Raw genomic sequence first — 27,148 nt, forward strand, 5'->3', positions numbered from 1 at the left:
CCTTTATGGTGTGTGTGTGTGTGTGTGTGTGTGTGTGTGTGTGTGTGTGTGTGTGTGTGCAGACAAATGTTTGCATGGTTGATTGCCTCTGAGACTGTGGTGTAAAGCTGGAGTTACACCTAGGTTCAAAGTACAAAAGTTGATTTTATTTGAGATATTGTATTCTAACTACTTCCTCCTTTATAAATCACAGCATTTCCTCATTGTAGCAGCATTACGACTGAAGGAAAAGGCAAAGAAGAGCTTATCAGTGCAGGCAGGTTTATAGACCACTCGTTAACACAGATATAAGATTCATCGTGAATCCATCATCGCTTTGAGAGCTTCACGAGGAAACGAGAAGGAACAACATTTTCTCAGGACTCAACGCTGAATGACAGACAGAAGAGAGGTGAGCCAGAGCTAAACCAAACCAGATCAGGAGCACACCGATTTTCCCGGACAATGTCTTTGCCAGCCAGAGTTGTCCACAAGAGGAGGGCCACTATCACAGACCTGCCACTCTACTATTCTGGACACGTACTGAAGAAACTCACCAAAGAGAAGGTGAGGATGAAGATGGGAAAAAGTTATGAAGACAAGTGTGTATAATCAGTAAAAAGGGAGGACTACATGGGTCATAAATGTTTGAAATTTCAATAAGAGGTTTTATCTTCAGTTTGTTTTGTACATTTTGTGTCAAGGATACACATCCAAAATGACAACATCTGATTTCCAGGATTTCAAGACGTACTACGGAGAGCTCCGTGGAGCCACACTCTTTCTGTACAAAGATGACGCACAGGATACAGTAAGCAAGCGGTTATTTTGCTCTTCCATTTTAAAGCTTTAACAGCAATATTGTGATTTACAATGTAACAATTAAATAAATAATAATTAAACGGTGTACTTAACAATTGTTTCCTAGAGAATAGATGTAAAGCGTTAAGCCTTATAAACAATGTCACAATTGTTGAAGTGCTTTAAGAAAGTAGGTGATACAGAGGTCAGGCTACACTATAATCCTATAATAATATAATAATCCTGTTATAAGACACCCCTATTTTAGGTAACTTAAAAAGTGATCATTCTTGTTTGTTTACTTTGTCAGTACACAGAGAGGTTTGACCTGGAGCAGCTAAAGTCTTTCAACTTGGACTCTCCGTATCAGAAGAAGGCACCAATTATCTTCAACCTCAAGCTGCATACAGAGGAGGTGCAGCTAAAGGTGTGATTTGACTCAACCTCGGGTCCACTCAATTAAAAAAAAACGGATTCCAAATTTGACTGTCAATTTGCATGAGAACAATTATGTGGCCTGTGGCACAATGTTTGCTATTTGTGTGACTATACAGGTGGAAAACTCTGAAACAGGAGAGGAGTGGAGGGGTTACATCCTGACTGTGGTAAAAGTAAGCAAATACACACACAAACAAATAAACACACACTAACTCAAAAGACGCCATGCCTTCAACAGCAACGGTGCTTAGGCAAAACAAACCGGGGATACGTTATTGGTGTTTAACTATACAGAATACTGTGATGCACAGCAAAACTTGCATTTTGTACGTAATACTGTACCTTTTTGATAAGGCAAGCTCAACATACACCAGGAAACACTTATTTCCTGGTTAATGATTTGGCCCATGATGCCTCTATGTACAAATTCCCCTAAAGACTCAAGATAATGACGGTAAGAAGTAGCAATAAAGTAAAGATCCTGATAGTCTATTATGTACTTGACAGAAAAACAGTGTCAGTAACTTTTCGAGTGGGTGGACGTAGCCGTGGTTTTTGTTGTTGTTGCTTTTGATTTCTTCAATATTGCACCTGAACTAAAATTGGATGTTAACAACAGTATTATTTTTATTTTTTTGTTTTTTGCATCATTACTTGGCAAACACGGGTCACATTATTTCCTGGAAGAGTTGATATATTTGATTTCTCAGAAGAACTCAAAAGAATATACAGCCACATAAAATTATATATTTTCTAACCAGTAAAATTGTTGATGGCTTGTATGGGTAATGGGTAAAACAGCATTGACGAGCTCTGTTTCCCTATAGAAAGAGATTCCCAGCAAGCTGCAGCTGCTGCCTGGCCAGCTGTTGCTGCTGCAGGATGCTCTGGATCAGGAGAGGAGAAGAAATCCCCCCCGGCCTCGTCCACCTCTCCCACCTCGACCATCCTCCCTCTTCTCAGCCTCACCCGACCCTTCGATGGCCAGTGACGAGCCTGATGCCTGCGCCTCTGACATTCCTGCGTAAGTTAGAAACTCTCCAGAAACTCAACACGGTCTGTAGACGTTTAACGCAACATGAAAAATAAAACTACAAGTGGGCAGGGTTTATTCTGTTTTAAACGTCACTTACAGTTTATCCCGTGCCTTATTACCCCGCACTGGCGATGAGGAAGTATTTATTTTTCTCCTCGATTCCGGCAGGTGTTTCTTTAATGTGAATCGGAAGGAGGCTGAGCGAATGTTGGAAGAAAGCCCAGAGAATGGAGGGATCATCCTCCGCCCGTCCACCATGGCCAAAAACTACGCCCTGACCCTCAGACAACAGACGCCCAGGTCTGTCTGAAATGACCACTCACTACACAATAATAGAGGAAGTTAAATATCAGGTTTTCCTTCCTTCCTTCCTATTGACTCACAGAAAGCTTTTGCCTGCATCGTTGGTTTAATCGTTTTTCAGTGCTGTATTACTTATATCATGCTCTTGTGAGTCATCTATCACATGCTTGAATCAATGCACTGTTGTTTATGAAATGCCCAGTCATCCGTGAGCTGTCTTGCTTGTGTTTCAGTGGGCCCGTCGTGAAGAACTACAGAGTGAGCTCCACAAACTCAGGGTTTGTCATTGAACTGGACCCAGCAGTAAGTCCCACAGCTCTATAAAAGGATATCCTTCCTTCTCTTTGCTTGTCTTCACGTGTCCTCTTCTCTGTAGGTGACAGTTTCCTCCTTGAATGAAGTGCTCCAATATTTCCTTGACAAGACAGAGTACCGTCTTCATCCCTACATGGAATCTCAGCCCTACGACACTCGTATCGGTGAGGAGAACGCCGCTGTTACATTCTCAGTGGCGAGTACACAACTCTTAACAATGGTTATGTGTGTGTGTGTGTACAGATATGCCACCTGCTCCGAAGTGTATCAGCATCCCATCACCTACACCTAAAACCATACCGAAGGCACAAGTGGCACCTATGCTGCATTCACAGACCAAAGAAGAGCTTCTGCCGCCTCCAACCAAACCAGAGGAGGGCGAATACGTGATTCCTGAGGATCAGTGTCACAACCAAAAGCTATGTGAGAACAAGTGAATATTTGTTTTATTAGTACTTTAAGAGCTATCGAAATGTACATATGAATAAGTCAAGTCTAAAATGCGCAACATTTGTATGTTTTTCTCTCAACTAGCTCATATGGATGAAGAGCTTCGGGACGCTTTAAAGTTAAGGAGACAAAACCTGTACACTGAAAATTACATGAACCAAGCATATGAGAATCAAACCTCTAAAAAATCCCACTCAGGCACAGCAGAGTGGACCAAAATAAATCCAACCGTCTGAAGCATGTACTGTTGTTTCTTGGTAAGGACCTAGTTTTCCTCATTTAATGTTTAACTTTTATGTCAGCTGTGAGATTACGTGCTTCACTGAGGACAGGGAAAACCTTAATGACCCTCAGAAATGCACAGGTGGTGGTTAAATTAAAATTATTTAAGTTCTCAATTTCTTAAAGTTAGGGTCTCAAACTCAAACTTGAGATCCTCTCTGTAGAATTCAGATCTCCGCCAGGTGTGTCGGCAATGACTCTTGTTGTATCGTGTGATATCTGGACACCAAATGAGCTGCAAGACATCTTAAAAATCACTTTATCCAGACGCCAAAACAAGCTGCAGCAGAATGACAGATTACCATCGGACAGACGCGGAGATGCACACTTATGGTGCACGCACACACACGACCAATTGCATGATCCTCCTGGCGGAGATAATAACAATAATTATCTGGATTGTTTTTGTTTTGTTTAATGTATTAGCATGTTCATATTTGCTAATTAACACTGAACACAAAGTACAGCTGAGGCTGATGGTTATATCATTTGTTTTGCTAATATTTAGTCAATAAATAAAACGTGTCTTTGCCAGCTTAATTTACCTTTACAATCTAAACACATGTACGACCTTCTGAATCTGGCCCTCGAGCCGTTAGCTTTGAATAGACACATTTTCAAATCACAACAGTAGCCTATGATATAAATGCAGAATATTATAAGGTGTGTTGTTATTAGATTTTTGAAAAATGTACAGCTGACTGTGACCGTTGAATCGTAGCCGTAAAGTAGCCTGATTGTCTAAATGAGAAGAGATAACAGCGTAAGAGCTTTTTGAAAAAGACAACTTTATGACCCAGATTTGAATTTAATGAGGGCTAACAATTATGTGGACTTTTTATTATTAATGACTCAAACAAAATTGAGCTATTACATGAGATGGATGTTTTTTGTCTTTTGTCTTTGGATCATGCGTCCCTGGTTTTAGTTTAAAAGTGTAAAAAATGAACATGAGGTCATTTTTGTTTTTGAAATAATAATCAAACTGTAGAACAAACATACATGTGAATCTGGTCTTTGTTCCTTTGTTCAAAAGCACTGAATTAAAAAAAACATCATCCCGGATGATCATTAGTCTTTATTTTTCCACACATAAGTGTAAGCAAACATAAATGTTTCAAATGTTATAATGTTATAATCATATTTGTAGAAGTTTTTCCATTAAGATTGTATTTTCTTATTTTCCTCTTTATCATGGAACATGTTATAGGTTTAAAGTTTAAGGATCATTCATCACTCAATAAAGACACCAAGACTGTGAAAAATATTCATTGAAAAAAGAAAAACAAAGAGTCCCTCCCTGTTGTCCCCTCCTCCTTCACTGTAAGTGTGTTTCAGAGTGCCTCTTCTTGTTTATCCCTCCTATCCCCCACTTCTTATATTCTGGTCCTTTACAATCTGTTATAGCAGCCTTAGCGTGATAAAAACAAATAAAATATCAGTAATAATTTAACATCCCAGGATTGAAAAAATAAAAACAGAATAAATTAAGATTGTTCCCCAATAAGACACACCTCAATTGTTGTTGTTGTGACATTACTTCTCGGTGAGTGACAGCTGCAGGATCCTCTCCAGCTCATCCTCTTCCTCCTTCTGCTTCCTGCAACAAAAATTTGAAATATAGCTCATTAGACAGAACAATGTGTGACTTTAAAGTCATTATTATAGCTTACTCTTTACTCAGAAAAGCTGAGATTCCTCACTTTAACTGTAGTTAAATTGCAAACAAAGAAATGAAGATGACGTTAATTCTAATTTTCTGATGGTATTCTTTCATATTTTTGGGTCATGTGATCGCATTTTTAATGAAAAACCCTCTTCCATGTTAACCACATTTGTAGTAGTTTTTTGTTTGCAGGTTCATGTCTCTTCTATATAAAATACTGCTCAGACAGCAGAACTGTGAGCTGCTTTTTCAGCATAAAACATAATGAGAAGAAATCCCTGCAGCTAAAAAGGTGAGGGGTTATAGCACTGTAATAATGTCAGCACTTAGCTATGATAGATGTGTAGCAGCATTACATTGGCAAAGAGGCAAAGCCTTTTTCAGTTCAGTACATAACAAAAAGGCCATATATTGAATAAACCATCTTTGTATTAATGCGCACAACTAACAACATGGAACAGATGCAAATATTTAAACACCCTGCTGTGCCAAAAACAGTTTGACGAAGAGCAGAATGCAGCACTACCTATGTGGGCACAATGTGTTAGAATAAAAAAATAAAAAAAAAAATAGGAACGGAAGGAAGATTTCTAATACATTCCATAAGAAAAACATATGTATTTATTCTACTTTTGCATCTCTGGCATCCTCCCGGATCCATATTAGCCCAGAGATAGACTGGAAGGTGTACAGGTGGTACTTTGTCTCAGGTAGGCTAACGCATGCCAGATTCCTCACAACCGTCTTTTTGTATACCTTCCGCCTCACCTGTCCAACTCCTCCTGTTCCCGACACGACATCTCCATGGCAATACGCAGCTGGTCGTCGAAGTTCGACGCCACACCGAAGTGTCCCGACAACCGCGGATCCGTCACTGTGCTGAAGGGGGGCGGAGAGTTGCCGGTGGGGGTGGGGTCGGGCGGTGAGACGGGAGCAGGCTGGCTGGGGTCGGCCGCGTCTTCTGCCTCTCTGCTGCCCAGCGAGATGGACAGAGACTCCTGGATTGCCCTGGGAAAGGAATGGAATAAAGATATTAAGACTTAACCTGAAGTTTTATTAAACAAAGAAAGATACCTCAACAGGGAAGTTTCACTGCCGGGCTTCATTACAGAATGACTGGGAGTTTCTGTTCCCAGGAGGAGGGGGGGGGAGAAACAGCTCATCACTTAACTTTATTTAGAGATGTTTAATTAAATTACTTCACAAGCAAGAGGTTTCCCTGAATAGGAAAAAAATGGCAGTCTTGGGTTTCTGTTCTTGACATTGACTTACTAAATCAATGGATTCTATATTGTTATGTTCCTAAAAATGTACTGATATACGGTATACCTAACAGTCCAGTTGGAGCGGTGTGAACCTGCCTGTATAGGGAACAAGTCTGAAAGGTGAGCTCACCTCTCCAGCTGAGAGTCTTCTTCATACAGCGGAGACGGGGGCACGGGCCGGCTGTTGGTCAGGGCCTCCCAGATGGTCACCTAGAAACCACACATAGTGATTTAACACTATTTAGGACGAGGTCCCCACTCTTTTCTCAAGATAATTTTCAAGTGATGCTCCAGTTGACATGCCGCCATGAAGAAATATGTTTTATTGCGTTTTTTCCAAGGTTTTCCAGGAGGCCTGGGAATCCTGTAGGTGGTTCTTTGGCTCTGACCTGGTCACTTTCTGTGCCGGCGTCCAACAGGCTCTGCTGGATGGCGAACTGCAGCAGGTTGTCGTCCTCATCCCTCATCGGCTCACTGCGGCCTGGGCCCAGGGTGGTGTAGTCTGCGGGGGGCTCAAACACCGAAGGGTCCACCTCGCAGTGGAAGGGAGGTGTGGCTTGACCTGCTTGAACAAGGGTTACAACTAGGTATCCACAAATACAGAGTATTGATCCTGATACAAGTGTTGAATTCATAAGCTGCATGTTTTTGCTACTGTAATTATTTTATTTGTATGGCTTGATGTAAATATTGCTTTCCTAACGTCATATAAATACATAGATAGATAGTATGTAATTTCAAATAATTACTCTACGTGTGCCTTACATTTTGAACACCCTTTATCAAAATCTAAATGACAAAACCATTTTATAGTCACACATTTCTACACTATGATAGATAATTAACAAGCATAATCTCATCCAAGAAGTTCTTTTCTGTGTTCTGCTAGTCATTTACAGTCCGTACCACCACATTGATTTACAAGTAGCCACTTTATAAGCTAGTTTTGAACAAATAAACATCTAAATCATTGTCAGGCGGATGGTGGGATCCGAGTGCATTTCAGTTATTTGACCGAGTTCATAGCTAGTGTTTATTTACCAGCTTCTTCTGAGCTCTCTGGTGTGTGAACGGTCACAGAGCTGACCGGTTCGTCGCAGCCACACAGGTTGCTGAACGTCACTCTGGCATTCAACACGTGAAACAGGGGAATCTCTGGAGTGCAGACGGGGAGTGTTTGAAAGATTTAAATGTAACACCAGTGGGTGGCAACAAAAACACAGCGAGAATCATGAATGTTGAGGCGGCATATGAAATACACAAAAAGCATGAACTATGCATAGAAATGACTCTAACCAAGCTTTAAGGTCTCAGTATTTTAGTTATGAGTATCAGTGGTACTGTCTATCTCCACTCACGCAGGTATCTGTGGTTAGCATGCGCTGCATCTTCTTGCGATTATAAAATCATTTTTACTAAAATATTTCTATGAGCCTTTCGGTAATATTTGAAAAACATGCTTACATTTTATTTCATCTGATCCGCCCACAAATTACCCGAATATCATTAGAAATGTTTTCTTTGACGCGTAACTGCGGGAGACTGCGGGAGACCGTGGTAGATCGCTCATTTCGTTTCAGCCAGCGCATCACTGATGTCGATACATCAAGCTACAGCTGTAGTACAGAACTACAGTACCCAGCTTGTACCCAGGTTTAATAAACTAAAATGTGTGACCTCTCATACCCACCTATCTTGACCGGAAAGCCTGGTGGCAGACGCAGGGTGATGAAGTCACGCAGCTTGGCAAAGTGGGCGTTGGAGATGGCCATGAGGTCGATAATGGGCGTCACCTGCTCAGCCAGCGACAGAGGGTGACTCTCACTCAACCACAGTGTCGCTTTAAACCTGGAGAGGGACAGGGACACAGAGTTTTGAGCGAGCTGTGCTCGTCTATGGTGAACGTTAGTGCCATGCGTTTCCACAGCTGCATCATACCTCTGGACTTTGCTGGTCAGCTCGACGGGACGTCCGATGTCCCGGCCGTTCAGGTTGAATGCCGGGTTGAAGTACTCCTCGGCTGTGATGGCTGTGGGGTTGTGAGGACTGGCACACTGGGACACATTACTCTGGCAGAAAAACAGAGAGCTATAAGTGACTGCGTTCATCAAAGAAAGGTGCAGGTAGCGTGGGCGGTGTGCATATGGATATGATACGCAGGTACTGCGGGGACTCTTACCCCATTGTGAGCTGTATGTTGTTCAGCGATCCCCAGGAAGGATTGCAGAGGAGTCTTCGAGCCTGAGCGGGAATCATATAGGGAGATAATCAGCCATCTGCTCTACAAGGAAGGCAACTTCATCTTTAGACTCAGATTTCTCTGCAGTTATTTTGACATGATATTGCTTCCCCACCATAAATCTTATAAGTGCACGATAAAGACTATGTGGATGTAGTTCGAGTGTGTGTAATCACCTTTGCTCCTTGACTTATCCTGGTCTGATAGATGCTCTGTCCTTGACCGAGTCACAAGCTCCACATTGGTGGCACTGTAAACCTGGATGCGATTATGCAACAATGGAAAAATACACATTTTACATTTTGATCAAAGAAAGCTTTTGTCACCACATTTGTTTGGGTTGATGTTGCGTTAGTTGGTCTATTTTTGACCGTTTTGACATCATTTTGTCTGTAAATGTTCACGTTATTTTCTGGTCTTTTCACTTTCTACTCAGTTTCATCCAGACACATCCTTACTTGTGCAAATCAAAATTCTTGTTTTACATCCCATTGATCTTTCAGGAAATGCGGAATAACTGGTGGTCACATGTACTGAACTAACTTCCTAATGTACTGTATGCCTTTTATGCAATAGTTCAGACATGGTTGGCTCAGTGGTCACTTACCTTGGCTTCGTACCCGCTGACCACCTCACTCTTCTCAGAACGCCATCCCCAGATTCCCGACTTGTTCCTTAACAAGCAAAGAGATAAAGTTAGGGCTCACAGCACAGAGTTGATCAGTATTTGTGTATATTAACTGCGGGGATGCGATGCATGTATGTTGACACATAGTGAGCAATGGCAAGGATGATATCTGTACAACACAAACAAATCGAGCGTGATCCCAGTGAAATTACTCTGTGCTTTTTACCGTTCAAATGCAATGTTACGTGTGTTGAGGTGCGTGGAGACGATGGGCGACGTGAGTCTCTGGGCTGTGTTCTCCTGCGACGGCTGCATGGCTGCCAGGAGGGAGGGTGCATCACGGGGAGACAAAACGAGTGGCTCCGTGTACACCACCTGCTTCTCATGGTCCACCTCCATCACCACGGCACCTTCATCTGAGAGGAGCACACAAAAGACACATTCAAGCCTCTAACAGCAGAGTGTTTTCTACATCTGCTTTCAACATTAGGACAGCAGGAGCTTGACCCACTGGGCCAAAGGCTCCCCTTTCAACTATTTTTTTCTGTCGGTTTATTATGTTATTAAACTTGTGTTCGGTTATGTGAATGTATGTGATGCTTTTCGAGGAGCTTACACACCTCCGCCCTTGAAGATATAGCTGCGTCGTCCCTTCAGCCAGGTCATGTGTTCGAAGCCCAGGAGGGTGGTGTCCACCCGGAGGCACGAGCCGCTCTTCCACACCCGGTAAACGTCACTGGGACACACCTTCGACACCAACGGCACTGAGAAGAGGAGCAAAAACGATGACAGGCAGTTCAGCCTAGTACTGAAATTATTTGTAACTTAATTGATTAATACGTCTATACTATGTCTACACTGCTTTATTAAAACTGACTGGGACTTCTATGTATGTCTACATTACAGTCTCTAAATGTCTTGCTCAACAGTCATTAACATATTGAGATTATATAAATGATGATCTTTCTTGTATTTACTGGATGATAATGATACTAAAACCTTAAGGCGCAAATGAAATGAACTGTTTACCTGATCATTTTCTGTAGATTAGAGAAGGCAAAGTAATCCAAATGCAAGAATGCAAATGACCTTATTGAGTATTCCTGTTAAATGCATAATGACACCGTACTCAGGGTATCAGTAATTAGTCGTGGGTTAGAGCTGAAATCAACCTGCCCCGTCTCGTGTTTAGGCCACTGTTTCAAACTGACCGATTGGCTGAGGGAGCTGTCCAGCTACTGAGGTGCTGAAACTGACCTCTGTTAAACACACTCACCCCAACTGGTGAACTCCCACTTCATCTCCACATAGAAGTCCCGCGCCTGGAACAGAACAAGGAAAACATTATTATTATTTTTTATTGTACTTGGACAAAAGCCTCACGTGTTGGTGCATCCTGGTTCACATGAACATGTTGGGAACATACAGTGACCATAATAAAAAATAAAAAAAGTAAAACACTTTCCAACAATATTTAACAAAGCTTTGGGTGTGGTTGACGTGTTACTCCCTGCAGCAGGTAGAGTTCAACACCTGGAGGCTTACACTTAAAAATGCAATTTTACCTGTCTTAGTTTGCTGAGCAGCTCTGGGATGCCCGCCAATCTCTCGGTCGCACGCTTGAAGTCTCTGTACTGAAGCACCAGCTGAACCAGCTCAGGGTCCCCGGTGCTAACTGCCTCCTGCAACACTGAATCACACATCCACATGTAATGCCAGCAAGTGCGTATTTCACCTTATCAGCAGCCCCCTGGGCATAAAACTGGAAAACCATAGCAGTGGAACTCACTGGTCCAGCCCTGTGCGTTATTGTACGTCGGGTCTGAAGAGTGCCTGAGCAGCACCCGGGCTGACTCCAAGTGGCCTAGACACACAGCCAGCTCCAGCGGGGTGCGCCCTCTTGGATCCAGGCGCCCCACATCCTGCTGCAGAACCAGACAACACAAGCGGCATCAGCGCAATGCAGCGCGACTCCAACAAACTGGATCCGTAAAAAAAAAACACACACACACACCAGCAGCTAAATAAACTCACCTCTTCATTCTGCAGCTCTCGGTCAAGCTCCAGATACTGATTGTTCCACACCAGAGAATGCAGAGGGAACGCTTCCAGAGCCATGGTTGCCGTTGCGTGACAGTTGAACAGTAGTGTTTGTAATATGTAACAGTGACACCAGAGAAGGCGAGTTCGGCTCTGATCGGCACAACTGGTTTAGCTAGCTAGATGGTTATTTAACGGCAGGAATCGGTTAACGCTGAACGGGTTTCACTGAGAAAAAAAATGCAAATCTATCCAGTCAGTTAACGTCAGGCAGCAAACACGGTGGGGAAATGTGTGTTCCTATTTAAATTAGTGGGCTGAGTTAGCGCGGCTAACTCAGCCCACTAATTTGATGTAGTTAACGTTAACTAACGGCTAGCTGAGCTATCGTTAGCTAACTGGCTAATAACAACATTGTTTCACGCTTCTCTTGGCACCAGTTTTTCATTATTCACAGAGCAAGACAACTAATTTAGCCGGCCGAAAACGCACCTCCAAAGTCCGTTCATTTTTTTTCACGACGGATCATGTTGTCACAAAAAATAAACCATGGGGGGATTTCGCCGGCTGATTTAAGTTAGCTAGCCACCCCGATGTCACTGCGACCACTCGTTTTAAATCGCAGGGTTGTTACGGTGTGTCAAAAATAAAGCGAGATACGGCCTTTATTCCGGTTTCACATCCTGGTCACTCGAGTTGAGGGGCATCAGAGCTGATGTGGGTGACGGCTGCTGCCGATCGCATCCAGCCCTGCCCGGCTAAGGGTCATCAAACCAGAACACATCCGTCAAAGTGTGCTGTGTCCCTGTGCAAAAGGCAGCGTTGCTACGACGAGTCTATTTACAGCTGAAGCAGCGATGTTTGTTTATCAAGGCGTCGCTTTATTTCCAGGTCATGGAGAGAAGCTGGGTGGAGCTGCTATTAGATCTGATCCTACACGGCAATCACATTATTAAGAGGAAAAATTACATGCAGGACAATTGACATTTACTTACTTCAGATTCAATGACAATACGACAGTTCGTTGTTATTTTATTTTTTTAATTTTTCTTGAAAAATAACACAAATAACATAAAGTGAAAAAGGCTTCTGAAAATAATTACAATGCTACAGGACTCTCGTTTTGATAATCGAAAAGAGGAAAACACATGTACATAAAGTATATATATTTATATACTTATATTCATTATAAGGGATATGGCCAGGAGAGCAGTCTGGAGGGAGACCTTTGATACAGAACCACTACACTTTAAGGGAACAAAGAAATGAGCAACCCCTGTCCCCGAACAAAATAGTACATCTACATTGAATTGGATAAGATAATGAAATTGAAAATGTATCAAAGAGGGGTGGGGAGCAGTTTAAACTAGAATATGAACATTTTTGCTCTAAATGTTGTCTCTGTACAAAAACAAAGCAAGAACAATTTGGAAATAATAGCACCTGAAGTCTATCGGTTTGAAAATGCACCATTAATCTGACACCTAACCCTTGGCTTACCCCGAACACTAAATGCAACATGCCCTTTGCTGGGGTGAGGTGTTGTTGCCACGTCGATTGCCTTCTCACAGTCTTCATACCCTTTTATACAACCACATCCACTCAATGTCCATGTATACTTCGTAAAAAGATCACTGGACCACTGTTGCACCCAAAAGCCTCATTACGCTGAACGTACAACTGATAAACGCAGGCCATTCCAGTCACTCACTTTCTAAATTGTTTTAAAGACCTGTCACCTTTAGTCGTCTTAAAAAAAATAAATCTCAACGCATAGTTGTTGTGCATAAAGCAGATGTCAAACTTCTAAACATGTGCTCTGTTGAATCCTACCAAAAATAACCATCTATTTAGAGCACCCAAATGTAGCTGATATCAAATGATAAATCACAAGATAAATAAGACTTTATGGGGGATCAGGCAGACATAACAATCCAGTTGAACCCCAAAGATGACACGTAGGCCTTTCTCAAGACAGGAGTTTGTGATGGGATGGAAGTCTGTCCAAAGAAGAGTTGAACACATGGGTTATCCAAAGGAAGTGTTGTCTTATACAGATAATTAATTGATCATGTTCTCCCAAACGTAGAAAAGAAAAAAAATAGGTTTTGCTTTCCCCACACCAGATTCATTCCCAAAGAAAACTGAAAAAGAAAAAGGAGTCTCCTTTTACGGTACACAGAAAAATGTATATAATGTTCAACGGTATCGCTTTGCGATCAGTTGTGACAACCCCTTTGACCAAAAGCAGTAAGTGAGGAAGCACTCCCAGTTTAAACCCCACCCCTCCTTTAAAAATAACACAGGTGCATGTGAACGTCCCTTCCTGTCTGTGTCCTTTGTGTTACACAGATGGGGATCCACTGTGTTGCCTTTGCACCTCAAATATCCTCTGCAGTTACGGGAGGAAGGTGCTTAGGAAATCCTCTGGATCAGTTTTTCATCTGACAGGCAGTAGAGTGTGTTGACTGACAGCTCAGAGATGAAGGCCTCACAGGCCTTGCGGGAGACACCTTTACAGCCTCGTAGGTCGAGCAGTGAGATGCAAGAGAGGCGGCGGAGATATTTCAGACATGTGTCTGTCAGTTTACTGCAACCTAGGAAAGATACACGTCACATCAATATTAGTGAAATATAATTAATGCAATGTGTTTGTGCATGTTCATTTGTATTAAAAAGTAGCTATCCTCATCAAATCTCTCACCTCCCAGGTTGAGTTCTGTGAGCGTGTTTCGTGTGGACGAGCCCACTGCGGTCAGCAGGTTGATGGAGTGGTCGGTGAGGCTGTTGCAGTGGGAGAGGTCCAGTTTCGTTAAGTGGGGCATGTGGCGGATCACCAGTCGCACAGTAGAGTCGCTGATGTCCAGGCCTGCTAGTCGCAAACACTGCATGCTCCGAAACTGACTGCGATTGTCACAACCTAGAACAAAGGAGTTATTTGGGAAGCAGAGAAGAAAAATGCTGAGTTAAAATAGTTTAATGATGAAAAAGGCAAAAGGGAAGTAACATGAAAAAGGTAAGGGGTTTAAAGTAGGGAAACATAAGATGCAAGAGTTTCTGAGGCTGCTCTTTCCTCACCTGGAGGGGTGACTAGATCCCTGATCTGAGAGTCTTTGACCCCATCTGCATACCGCAGGTCCAGAGAACGGAGGAGCGGGCAACCCGAGGAGCAAAGAGCTGAAATAGATAACCAGGAACAACCTGCCACCATCAGATCCTTCAGCCCTGCAACGTCAAGAGAAGATTTAAAGTGTGTAATGCATGTAGATAGAGCACACAACTGAATGGTGGAACATTTTTTCGTTTGTGCGTTTACGTACCAGGCAGGCGGCCAACAAGCCAGTTGAGCTGTTTTTTAGAGATGTTGGTCCAAGACAGATCAAGCGTGACCGGCTGTCTCTTTATGATGCCTGTCAGGGCCTGAGGAGTAACGGTGCGCTTGATGCTCAGGTCAATCCGGGCCCAAAGCCGCTTGTCTAAACACCTACGATCGAGCACAGACTGATGAGAAACACATCCATTCATAATTGTCTATTTGCAGAGCAACATGACCCACTGGCATTACAAACTCCTTTACATTGAATAAACGCCGTCACTATGGTGTGTACAATAGAAAGGTATTTTTCAAAATGAAAGCTACTTATCAAATACAAATCCTCTTCAACATATGCAAGAGAACACAGGCAAAAATAACTACAACTCAAAGATAACGTCTAACCACCTCTTGTTGACTGGCAGAAAAAATGAGAAAATGAGATGAGCATGACAAGACTGATCTACTGTAGATATCCACTGATCTTCGCTCATAAAAAAAGAGGCGATAAAAGAGTAACAAATCGGATTCAGGTATTTTGTCGACCAGGAACCGGATACAACATGATACTGGCTATTAAAACCCATCCCTGATAAAAAACAACAACAAAAAAAACATATCCACTAAGGGATCTTACCATTTGTACCAGTTCTTGCAGACAGCCATGCAGACGCAGAGGTCTGCTCGACTTAAGTAACGGAAGACGGATACCCACACCTCTCTCTCACAGCCTGGCCCACTGCCAACATTCTCCCTGTCAGCCTCGCTCCCTCCTTCCTGCAGAGCCGACAGAGGGATACGGAGATGGGGAAGCTCAGAGGTTGAAGAAGAGGAGTCACCATTGGCTGGCCTGCTCAGTCTCATTTTTTTAGAGTCCTCCAGCCTCTCTGGATGGGAAGTGCAAGTGTCTGTGTGTCTACTACGAGTGTGTGGAGGTGTGTGCCTATTGGAGTGTTGATCAGGACAGGGCCCACGGTTTCTAATGGGGGGTCTGACGAGGACTCGGGTCTGGTTGTGTATTGTGGAAGAGGCAGTTTGAGGGGCAATAGCTTCTAATTTGGGGACAATGGCTGATGGGTCCAGCTTGGCTCTGGTTGGCCTTTGGAGTGTCACTTTAAGATAAGAGCCATCTTTGCCTCTCGTTTCACTGTCCTGCTCATTCTCCTCCTCGTCATCCTCCTCCCCGCCGTTTTGGTTGGCCACCTCACTCGCTTCCTCCTCCCTCTCTTTGGCTGCCCGTCCTTCTCGCCTTGACTGTGGCTGGTTCTCTTTATCCAATCCCCTCCCACTGTTATGCTCTCTTTCCTCTTCATCGTCACTGCTGCTGCTGTTGGTGCTGCTGCTGCTGCTGTCGTCACTCTCCTCCTCCAACTCTTCATGGCTTCTACCGCCTCGGATTCCTCTTCCTGCTCCGCCTCCCCGCAGCCTCACCCCTCTCCCCCTCCCTCGACGGGGCTCTCCTTTCGGCTCAAGTACCAGACTGAGGGAAGACTGCTGCTGCTGCTGCTGCTGCTGGAAAGACCCGGACCCTCCTGGGGAGCTGTGGTAAGAGGAGCCACTTGCCCAGGTGGGGCCCCGGCCTCTGCCCTGAGAAAGTCTGCTGGTTGAAGAGCGCATCTTGGACAGCACCCTGGAGCGCAACAGCCTGGGAGAACGCTCTAGTGATGACTGTTTCTGTTGGGAGTGAAAGGACAAAAACTATAGCATTGTGCTATTCAAATGTCTTATATAACATTACAGAAACAAGTGCACTGGCTTACCATTAAGATTTTGCTGCGCTCCAGTTTTATCTGCAATAAGCCGAAAAGGGAATGAATGAGATTAATGTCGACGGGAGAGAAAAGCCCTTCAGAAAGACAGTTTTCATCTATCAGTTTACATTTGAGGAGGTGCCAAAAATAATTTGCCAAATCAGTTACAAAGTTGATGAAGGCCTATGTACCAAAATGTTGTCACCATATATCACAGTGTGCGGGAGTCTTTGTGTTCTATATTGTCATCTACAGCTATTCTCCTACACTGTCCACCTACTGTATGGACACATCTGCTCTTTTAAATCTGAGGTTTCTAAAACTGAACTCAAGTATCGCTAATCAAAGATATCTTAATACGTTTCTGGAAATACAAACGTGGTATTATCTATACGCTTTAAAAAAAACATTTCCCTCGTTCTGCATTAAAAAAATTTCATGACTTGCTTTTGACCATAAAACAATGGAAAACAAACGCATCTAAATCCACTTTACCCTCTTCTTAAGCCTGAGCTCCAGTGCATTTGCTCTTTTGCGGTTCTGTTGATGCTGCAGTAGCAGTTTCTGAGAAGGTGGCGGTGCTGTGGAACGGGATGAGGATCGTTTCTCTGGTCTCAACCCTTCAGCAACACCAATGCCTTCCCGGTAGGCAAGTTTGGAAGATGGCAAGGAAGTCGAGCCCTCAGACTCTTCACTTGACTCATCGCTGGAAGACTGGTGGGAGAAGGACAGGAAGAGATGGTTGGTGGGGTTGAAGAAGAAGGAATGTCATTATAAGTTTGAGTACAGCCATCGACCACATGGAAACTGGTGAAAGATATTGAAAAGGAAACTTTGCTGAAAAAGGAAAGCAGTTTGAGAGAAATGGAGGGCAAGTGAGAGCGTTTTGTACCTCCAAGTCTTTGCCTTGGTAACACTTGGGACATTCCCAGCAGCTGGGCAAATCCGTATTGATCTTCCCTTCTCCATGTTCCTGAAACAACAACAACAAATTTGACTTACGCATACAGCTTCATAGGCAGCACAACAAACCATGCAATAAGTGGGTACTATATTCAGTTTATAGCCTTCGCGATATCTCAAGCAGATCACCTTAATGCATTGATGATGAACAATCTGAGAGCAGACAGTGCACTCCATGAGTGAGTGAGTGCTCGGATTTGATTCATCAAACTCCCCTTCTCCACATATGGCACATCGTGCTGTGTTCGGTAAGGCAGGCTGGAGGAAGAAATAAATGTTATTTTCACGAAGGGTCAAATAATATGCACATTTTAGATCTGATGCTGATACACTTAACACTGGAGTTGTATAAGTATCTTAACAAAATCGAAATAACTTTATGCTTGACGTCAGTAATTTAACCCAATGTTGAGTTCCCGGCCCTGCAATGTCCCCTGGTGTGCTTACATGCATGGGCAGCATTATTTAATTCTGCACAAATAAAGAAAATTATGGGTACGAGACTTACAGATAGACACCGTCTCATGATGCAGCCCTTCTTCATGCGTCCAGGCCCACCAAACTTCCTCATGTCTTGGCAGTACTGGCAGGTGCCACACTCCTTCCGGGTGCAGGCAGCACAGTGCTTGCACCTCACCCGTCTGCGCCTCAGGGCAGACATGGAGGTGCGTTTGATAGGCCTCTGACCGAGAGGCTTGTGGAGGGTGGGGCCCAAGCGAGGACGGTAAATGACAGGGGGAGGGGGAGTAGGAGGTTGGTACCATGATGGCTGTAGATGGGACATCAGCAGGAAAGGAAAGGAAAAAGTAGGTTAGAGTTGTGTCAGGGCTACGGCCTTGTTTGATGAGCTTGAATGAAGAGCTTAATCATTTATAACAATTTATAGTAATAACATAATATGAAAAATGTACAATATTTTTTTAAAGTAATCTAATAGGAGCTAAATAAAACATTTTAGATTACCCTGACAGTGTATTTCAAAAAATCAATTATACAGTAAGTAAAGATGAAAACTAGCTGAAGCACAAATTCACACTCACAAATACAACAAATGTGTGCGTAAACTGATATGCAGGCATGCAAACTCATCAAGGGTGAAAAAGGTGGAAATTCAAAATACCAATGCATAGAATAATAAACTTTTAACTTCTGTATATTTTTTCTTATCCCATTCTGTTGTGTCTAAACGGCAGGGATAAGGAGTTGGACAGGGTTTTGTTTTTTCTCATCCCAGTGAATGAATTAATGGCTAATGCCATTGAATGTGCGTCCTCATCTAATACAAAACTCTCTCTCTCTCTCTCTCTGACTCTCGCTGCTGGAGCTGACCAGAAACCTGCAGGCAGCTTCGTCTTCCAGCTCTTCTATTTAATTTGCACAGCATGGTGTTAACAGGATATGGAGCCTGGATGTGGATGTTGCCATGTACTCCAATCTAGCTTGTTTGTTTGTACTCACCCTTTCGGGCCACTTGACAATGGGGTCTCCAGTGTAGGACAGCTTGGGGTTATCATTGGCATGCCCTTTCAGAAGAGTCTGGACAAGAAAAAAAGAAGTATATAAAATATATCTGGACCATGGCACAGTACAATAAAATCAGGAGTAGCCATTGTAAATTAATTGTGATATAAAATGCTCAAGAAACATTAGTCTACCCTCATGTCTTCGAGCAAGGCATCAGCATTCATGATGCCTTCAGGGACACACTTTTTCTGCTCTGGCAGCTCCTCCAGCTTCCCTAAGAGGTTCCATAGCCCCTCCAGCTCAAAGGGAGTCAAAATCTGCTGAGGTGTGATAACTTGAGCTGCTTCTACTTTGACTTCTTCTTCTTCTTCTTCTTCTTGCTTGACTTCCATCTCCTTGATTTCAGTTTCACAGTCATCTCCATTGGAGGTGCCATTCCTGGTGTGGTCACTGGTTTCAAGGTCAGCCTGGGTCAATCCTAAAGAGAGTGTACACGACGTTCATGTCACTGATACATTAACATATAGCTTTGTGTGAAGAGGAAAAAAAACATTGTGTTCATCCGTCCTCACCTATGCCTAGGGAGTATTTTTGGAACTCAGGAGTGAGGTGGGAGATGTTGGTCTGACAGTAGTGGTATCTCTCTAGGGCGTACCAGCACATCTCAAAATAGAACGGGTAGCGGAACTTTGCTGGCACCTAGAGGTGGAGGACACGAACAGATTTTTAATAATCATTTTTGCAAATTTCATCAAATTCCACTGAGAGAAAATAAAATGTATACCTTCTTGCTAACTAAGTGCCTTTCACATGAACACATTTTTCTGCTTATTCAAACTGCCTTTAAGCAGCTCTGAAGCATGTGTCACAACTTTGTTGTGGTTTCACTTCTGCTTAGGAGGAGGAGTTGGGGGAACTTTGATGTAGCAGAAACTTCCGGATGTACCTACCCGCATCCCCTAGCCCAGCTTACCATTTATAGCTGAGCTGTGACAGTGTTATTAAGTATGTTGACGCCTGGTGCAACCAACTAGTGTTCTAGCAAAAAATAATAATTTAATTTGGGGCAAATTAAACTATATGATGGGCTACCAGCCTGTCTACCTACTTGCATGTCTTCTGTGTGCACTCATTGTACATCACTGGAGTCTACTAGCGGACATCTATTTAAATTCATTATGATATGTTGACTTTTGGAGCTAGTGTTGCCAGCTACTTTAATTGGAAAAGAGTTGGCAACACTGAGCTGGGTTTTTCTGTTGGATGATATTTGTAATCTAGCGTGCTTTTTGTTCCTCAGGATTACCAACTCAAGGTAGGGCTGCTCGATTATGGCAAAAATCATAATCACGATTATTAAAGACGATTATTCATTGCTTTGAGAACAAGCATTTATTGAACTTTGAACTCTGGTATTTCTTTTAACACGATAAGTTTGAACTGAAAAACAAGAAAAATGCAAATAAATAAGAGAAAAATATATTATATAAAATGGAAAGGAAAGGAAAGGAATGGTCCTTTCCACTCCCTGCCCTAAATATGTGTGTATATATAGTGTACTTCTTCTGTGCCATTTATGTATTTAACTTTCTCTATCACTTCAATAACTCTTTGACCGTCATTTGCTCTGCTCTGAACTCCTCTGTGTCTCCCGTTTGGGCAAACACGACTCACGGCCAAACGTAAATCAGGCTTTCCGATTGGCTGTAAAAGCCGCTACGGGAGCCAATACGAGCGTCTGATGCATAAACGTGACTCTATACGTCACGAGCAAGATGGCGGATGAAAATACTGATCGATATACATAACAAAACGGAGAAATGCGCCTCGGAGACATCTAGTCACATCTTTACTCATTTGTTTTGTCAGAAATAAATCGCTGACATGGAAAAGCAGGGTTCCGTTGTTTAGGCCCGTTTCTCTAGTTTAAGAGGAAAAAAACGCATTTTTTTTTTAATGTCCGTAGAACACACCATAAACATTTTAGTCCCGTCCCGTCTCGTTTACGAAAACGAAGCAGACATCTCGTCATAGTTTTTATCATCAATGATCTATTTTTAGCTCGTCATCGTCTCGTCTTAGTCATAGAAAAATGCTTTTGACGAACATATTTCGTCATAGTTTTTGTTAACGAAATTAACACTGGTGTGTGGACTTCAAATGATTAAATAAATTGGTCGTGTTCCCTTGAGGGGCAGACACGGTCGCGTGACATATCTTGCACAATATCTTTGTTTGTTCCGGGTCAGACGCCTCGAAACCGAAGTGTTTCCACACCACAGAAGTTGCTTTCCCTCTCTTCGCGACCAAAGGCTGCCTTTCTGCCATTTTCTACCGTCTTCTTCCCAAACACCTACTGGCAATACGCACCGGCGTGGCTGAAAGCGAAACTTTTCAGGCAGGGGCGGGGCGGAGCGGAGTGCACAGGTGGGGATGGAAGGGTTCGCTACATTTACCATACAAGACACGGCGTGCGGCAGAATGATCGTTTTTTTTACGATTATCTTGTTTTCATGATCGAGGGAAGCCAAAATCGTAATCGTAATCGAAATTCAATTAATCGCCCAGCCCTAACTCAAGGTTCAAGTGTTCTGTTGTTGCACCTAAGTAGTGTGAGGAATACATGGTAATAGGACTTAAACTTTGTTTTAGGATTACTGATTTCACAGTATCAGTCGCTATCTTGAGTTTGTGTGTTGGAAATGGTGTTGTAGAGAAGAAAAAAAGAAAATGGTGCAGCCTGAGATATATGGGTGTCAAAATTCTTAAAATGAAAGTCACGTGAGGAATGACCACCAGTGTTTTTCCATTTTGAGTATTTTCACAGAAAGGCTATGAATCATATCTTGCATAATCACAAAATCGGAAGCACTCATCAAAGTCTATCAAAATGCTCACTCGTGTGCGATCCTCAATGCTGTAGATGTTGAGCTGCATGGGGATGTTAAAGCTGTGAAGGAAGTTCCCCCCAAACACCAACGTGTCCTCTGGGGTGTACACAGCATGGATCCACCCTACAACATACAAGGCACATGACGTTGAACGTAGTGGTTGAGTGTGTGTATTTTTTTACAGGACTGCTGGTGTCACTCCAGTATTACAATCACATACCTGATGGGATTATGAAGGTGTTGCCTTGCTTGAGCTCGATCCTCTGACAGTCATAACACTTGTCCCCCAAGAAGATGTCTCCTTGTTTTCCTGATAAAACCCAGTTCTCATACAGCTCCAGGTTCTGTGGTGTGGGTGGAATCAGCCAGAACACCTGCACCAGTCATAGGTAAAAGGTCATGTTGACAGTGTGCATTTACAGGAGGTTAACAGAAAGTGGCAAAGCAAGGTTGCGTGTTAGTCCATGGTCATATTTAATTATATATGGCTGAAAATATGGCTGTCCCTGATTACGACTTACATTTCCGCTGGGTCACTACAGACAGCCAAACTTAAAAATACAGGATTTTCCTGTCTGAGACGGAAACCCAGACTGACCTTTCCTCCTCGCAGGATGTGGTACCACACTGAAGTGCCTCCAAAGTCAATGTGGAAATCTGTGAAGCAGCCCTGCACACTCATAAGACAGTACCTGAGAGAAGTGAAGGAAGAGCGGAAAGGCATAAACAGGGATTAAGAGACTTTGAATTAACTTGAAGAGCATCACTAATGTAGGGTATGTGATCAGTATTGTATCTCAACTTTAGCACAGCAAATGTAATACATTTCTGAGGCCTCTGGTTTACTCACTTCTGTACTTTGGGATAATGCATGTCTATGATGGCATTAGTGGAGTCCCTCTGTCTCTCCTTAAGATGGCGTGGCCACATGTTGTCCACCCAGTCAATAAGGTCCACCTGGACAATTAGGAGAAGAAAATACTTTCAGGTCTGTGTCGGTTATAAAATGACAATATTAATGTGCACTTGTGGGTTGTCGTAAAACCATGATGTATAAAATAGAGTGCATTCTTACTGAAGCTGGACGTTTGACCAGATTCTCCAGCCTGGTGTGGCTGAACTCTAGGCTGATGACGTTGTAGAGTTTTTCTCGTTCTGATGGGGGCGTCTCATAATAGCGTCGCCATTGAGCCATTGACATTTCAATTCCCTTCTGAGTGTTCACATCCATCACATCTACAATGCGTCGACTACCTGCAAGAGAATAACAACGGGTTCAACAACTGAGACCACTGTAATTAAATCCAAATTGTGCTAAAATATACACATTGCTCATTGGCATTGTGTGTAATACCTATTATTTCTGATTAAAATGTCCAATACTATAGCCTGAGCAATGATGGATCTTGGAGGTCATTAATATTTGGAATTCCCTTATTTATTCATTATTTTATTATTGTGATAGATACATACTGAGATACAGACTGAGGGGGACATTTTACAGTTTAAAGACCTAGTTTAGCATTTCCCTCCAGAAATGTCTTGTTAGATATCGACCGGCATATTCACAGAAATCAATGTATCTGTAACAAGGTAATATCACCCTATAGGTCTAGACTTTTGGGTACAACATGCAAAGCCATTTACTCTGAAAGGGCATAAAACAGGAACTTACCAACAAACAACTTGACATCACTTACGCTGAAATCAGGGTCTGGCATTCTACAAGAGATACAAAATTCATTGTTATTGTTTTTTTTTTTTAAATAAATAAAATAAGTGCATGTGTTTAAAAAAGTAAAAAAAAAAAAAAAAAGGTAAAAGATTATGACTAACTGTATGCCAAGGCCATCAGCTGTAGCAAAGATAATGGGGTCCCTGAGCCCTTCCCTCTGGATGTACTCAAATGTGAAATCTAGAAAAGGAGGCACACACAGTGACACAGTCAAACACACACTTGCATTGGGTAGATAACCTAAAGACACAACAACACAACTTTAATTAACCAATATGAACCGGCAGAGACACGTTATCCAATCAACTCAGTGTTCAAAAATGCAGCATAAAACAAAACAGCATGTAGCACAAACAGTTAACTACCTTTACATAACATCAGAATGTTCAGGTATGGTTCATTTAAATTATATTCCAAAAAATGTCTTCAGTTGAAACCTCTCACCTTTACCCTCCATGTGTTTGATCAACTCAGAGTTAAACCTGACGCACTGCAACTTCTCGTCCAGGTCAAACATTCGTTTCCCTTCAATTTCATCATCTGAGATGCCATCGTCCTGGTAGCGCCGTCGTGTCCCTGTACGCTGAGGACAGAAAAAACTGGGTTATAGCAGCCTATCAGAGAGCAATGCTAATGTCAAGATCACATAAGAAAACCATGAAAGCAAGAACAATTGTTCCAATCAATTTCATTTATAGCGGGATATCACAATAAAAGTGATCTCAGGACACTTTACACATAGATCAGGACTATAAAACGCTCAAGATTTTGCAACATCGCTTAATACAAAATATTCTTACTGGAGTCTAATTGCTAAGATATGAGGTGACACCCAAGGGAGCTTTCCCCCAAAATCTCAGTAATGAAAAAGAGCTAAAATTAGTAATAAAACAAATGCTTTCACAAATACACCCAATACATCAGTCCAAGCAGACCAGTCAGCCAGATACCAAATCAGTTCATGTGAGAACCAAACAATACAGCGTTACAATAGCAGGGGTTAATCTTCCACACACTGCCCCTGCCTCCCCCCTCCCACCCTCCCTTCTCCCCTCCTGCCATTCACCCTATGCAGCACTGCTTGGCTAGACAGATGGATAAAGCACAACACCCCCGCTCTCAGATCTCCCCACCCCCATACCACAAACGTGGTATTATCTAAACTCTGGTACTCTTCACTTCCATAACTGAACACTGCACAGAAGCCATTAATTTGCAACTGAAAACAATTTAATATAATGAAAGCAACCCACGCTGTTGTTTTCATATAAAGCAGTAAAACTGACAAAGGGAATTAATAAATTACAATGAAGCAACAATTTAATGTGTGTTTTTATTAAGCTTTAGTGTGTTCCATAAATGGGCCTGGACATGCTTTCCCAAACTAAATCAACAATGGGTGAATAAGACTTATTGCATAGCTTATATATTTAGAAATTTATATTTTTACCTACCAAACCCCTGGTATAAATAATATTTCTCCGACTACACGGAGAGAAGTTTGAAAGCATCGAGTTAATTTCTTTACAACCAGGAGATAAGAGTGTAAGGAGGTGAAGCAAGGTCAGGGCACAAATGCTGTTGGACAGTGAACTTGACCTTTTCTTGAACTCAAGAGTCTTTAGACAGGTTCATTACCGTTATTAGGCTGGCAATGAATTTAGAAAGGACCACTGCCAAGACACAATGTACCAGAAGAAAGTGGGCAATTCCACCCAAAGATAATTGCATCCATTAGACGGCTCCGTGTGCATTAAAGGGCTAACATCACACCCAGAACATGGGTAAAAACCACCAAACGTATCACAATACACCAAAACATTGGAACGGTTAAACATGAAACAAGTGGAAAGCTAACAGTTTGGTTAAGTTACTCACCAGGCGTTTGCTGTACCGTGTATGAGGGTCGTCCATAATTCCTAAAAGACAAAGTATCGGCAACGGCGTTAAATTACACCGATAAAGTAGTCAATATGTGTTGCTATGTTTCAGTGTGTTTTTACATTCTGTAAGGCAGACACCTCTCTCTGAGTGGATCCTAGCTAGATAGCCCTGCTAACGTTAGCCAACAATGTTGCCTAATGTTAGCAACACAACACAAAACATGTACGTTCAACTGGCGTCGCTGTTGTCGACGGGAGCAACTGCCTTTTAAACGAATATCCCGAAGTAATGTGTCCACTTAGTGACGTTATTTAACCAAGTTGCGTTATCGGCGAACGTGAACTAGCTCGGTTGACAATCCCTTTCTTAAATCGCTAACGTTGACGCTAGCTAGCGAGCTAGCTGACGTTAGCCTCCGTAAGGCAGTTGCAAGCTTCTTTATCGTTACCTCTGCGTTTGAACTCCTTTTAGTCGTAGTGAAGAAAATAATGCTTCCCAGCTAGAGCGTCCGAGGCCTCTCTGTGAAGTTTCTCCCCATGTTATGTAATAACAGCTGTGTGTATTGTTATGTTTGTTATTGTGCGATAAAGTTATAAGGATACGACGCTTCGGGCCGCCATTTTCAGCTGGTCTGAAAACACACACACACCACACACAAACCAAAAAAAAAAAAAGAAGCTCATGACCCACCCCCCTATTTACATCACCGCTCCAACATATTTGCATAGTAACACTCTCATTGGACACAACGTGTGCTATTTAAACAACATTGGAATATGTTAATATGGAAGTGTACTCGGTTTGCCTTACCAAATTTGACGGTTGAAGTTGGATTTCCGTTATATCTAGTGATGGAGGTAATTAAATCCACCAGAGCTAAACAAAGCCTACTCCACTAACTCCGCTCGTAATGTAGCCTACTTGGAGTATTACAATTTCTCATTTTGCATTCTGTCCGTGTTTATTGGATAGTTATCAATAAATATAGTGAGCGTGTTTTCTACTTTATTGACTTAACACTAAAGTTCAAGTAGCTACCTATGGCAGCACATTGCATTATTATTATCATTATTATTATATTGCTATTATTACTCAAATCCTTCTATCTGAAAAATTCCCTTTTTTGAGAAAAAAAATAATAATAAATTGTTTTGCTATGAGAATGCTTTTTGTTAAGGATACCCAATGCGTAATACACCATTTTTTTTTTTACCATATTACTTTGTCAGTGTTAAAAATACAGATTAGGCTATTATTAACCTTCCTTCTTCTCATCATCCAAAGTTAAATCCGCAAATCGGAAAAAACATGCAGATAGGTTATGCTTTTCGGCCATCGATATGGAACTACCCTACTGTGTAACAGTATACCATACTGTTATACTTTTTTGCGACCATGACTGTGAATATAACACATAAACACGATACATAGGCCTACTTCAAATTAACATTAATGTTGTTTTCACCATATGTTCGATTTTTTTTGTGTAAATGCATAATGAATTTATATTTTTCCCCAAGATAGCCCACTGCTGTATCATCGCAATTTTTTGTGTGGAATACAAGGAGAATGTACTTTTTGTTTTGCATGCTTTTCATTTACAGACGGGTCTCTGTTTTTTTAAATATTTTTTATATATATATTGCTTCCTTTTTGGATGTACCGGATTTATGTTCTTGTGCTGTTGTAATGCAATTGTTTTTCT

At 42.3% G+C, this 27,148-nt stretch overlaps 3 protein-coding genes across 5 annotated transcripts in view; 1 reads left to right on the top strand and 2 right to left on the bottom strand.

Moving 5' to 3' along the window:
• The first annotated feature begins 246 nt into the window (after nt 1-246).
• LOC311014142 (signal-transducing adaptor protein 1-like) lies at nt 247-4,521 on the top strand. Its single transcript, XM_084010554.1, has 10 exons — nt 247-546; nt 719-790; nt 1,091-1,207; nt 1,335-1,391; nt 2,046-2,242; nt 2,423-2,554; nt 2,791-2,860; nt 2,934-3,036; nt 3,116-3,295; nt 3,407-4,521. The coding sequence occupies exons 1-10, from the start codon at nt 445-447 to the stop codon at nt 3,556-3,558; spliced, it is 1,182 nt and encodes a 393-aa protein (XP_083866680.1). The 5' UTR covers nt 247-444; the 3' UTR covers nt 3,559-4,521.
• A 253-nt stretch (nt 4,522-4,774) lies between these two features.
• Nucleotides 4,775-11,663, bottom strand: ankrd13d (ankyrin repeat domain 13 family, member D). 2 transcript variants are annotated; one of them, XM_084010542.1, is made up of 16 exons: nt 11,437-11,663; nt 11,192-11,327; nt 10,968-11,092; nt 10,679-10,724; nt 10,023-10,166; nt 9,629-9,818; nt 9,382-9,448; nt 8,951-9,032; nt 8,715-8,776; nt 8,474-8,604; nt 8,226-8,383; nt 7,577-7,690; nt 6,925-7,100; nt 6,666-6,745; nt 6,039-6,278; nt 4,775-5,204 (listed from the first exon to the last, which is right to left on the bottom strand). In XM_084010542.1, the coding sequence occupies exons 1-16, from the start codon at nt 11,518-11,520 to the stop codon at nt 5,141-5,143; spliced, it is 1,899 nt and encodes a 632-aa protein (XP_083866668.1). In that variant the 5' UTR covers nt 11,521-11,663; the 3' UTR covers nt 4,775-5,140. The 2 variants fall into 2 exon arrangements, with proteins under 2 accessions (XP_083866668.1, XP_083866669.1); XM_084010543.1 differs by having other exon boundaries at nt 4,776-5,204; nt 6,925-7,097.
• Nucleotides 11,664-12,474: 811 nt separating this feature from the next.
• kdm2ab (lysine (K)-specific demethylase 2Ab) overlaps nt 12,475-27,148 on the bottom strand; it is a 40,276-nt gene continuing 25,602 nt past the window's right edge. The window contains exons 1-23 of one of the 2 annotated variants that reach the window (XM_084010530.1): nt 25,892-26,090; nt 25,438-25,478; nt 24,004-24,142; nt 23,661-23,739; nt 23,500-23,546; nt 22,900-23,078; nt 22,675-22,781; nt 22,423-22,516; nt 22,045-22,198; nt 21,832-21,947; nt 19,506-19,632; nt 19,125-19,411; nt 18,928-19,005; nt 17,978-18,238; nt 17,599-17,727; nt 17,399-17,479; nt 17,002-17,220; nt 16,516-16,545; nt 15,393-16,429; nt 14,763-14,926; nt 14,521-14,667; nt 14,147-14,362; nt 12,475-14,039 (exon numbers count right to left, since the gene is read on the bottom strand). In XM_084010530.1, coding sequence (XP_083866656.1) covers nt 13,858-14,039; nt 14,147-14,362; nt 14,521-14,667; nt 14,763-14,926; nt 15,393-16,429; nt 16,516-16,545; nt 17,002-17,220; nt 17,399-17,479; nt 17,599-17,727; nt 17,978-18,238; nt 18,928-19,005; nt 19,125-19,411; nt 19,506-19,632; nt 21,832-21,947; nt 22,045-22,198; nt 22,423-22,516; nt 22,675-22,781; nt 22,900-23,078; nt 23,500-23,546; nt 23,661-23,739; nt 24,004-24,142; nt 25,438-25,473 — 3,909 coding nt within the window. In that variant the 5' untranslated portion in view covers nt 25,474-25,478; nt 25,892-26,090 and the 3' untranslated portion in view covers nt 12,475-13,857. Of the gene's footprint in view, nt 14,040-14,146; nt 14,363-14,520; nt 14,668-14,762; nt 14,927-15,392; nt 16,430-16,515; nt 16,546-17,001; nt 17,221-17,398; nt 17,480-17,598; nt 17,728-17,977; nt 18,239-18,927; nt 19,006-19,124; nt 19,412-19,505; nt 19,633-21,831; nt 21,948-22,044; nt 22,199-22,422; nt 22,517-22,674; nt 22,782-22,899; nt 23,079-23,499; nt 23,547-23,660; nt 23,740-24,003; nt 24,143-25,437; nt 25,479-25,891; nt 26,091-27,148 lie in introns of those variants that run through there. The other variant, XM_084010531.1, reaches the window with a different exon arrangement.

Source organism: Eutrigla gurnardus, assembly GCF_963514095.1.
Source record: "Eutrigla gurnardus genome assembly, chromosome: 5".
NCBI lineage: Eukaryota > Metazoa > Chordata > Actinopteri > Perciformes > Triglidae > Eutrigla > Eutrigla gurnardus.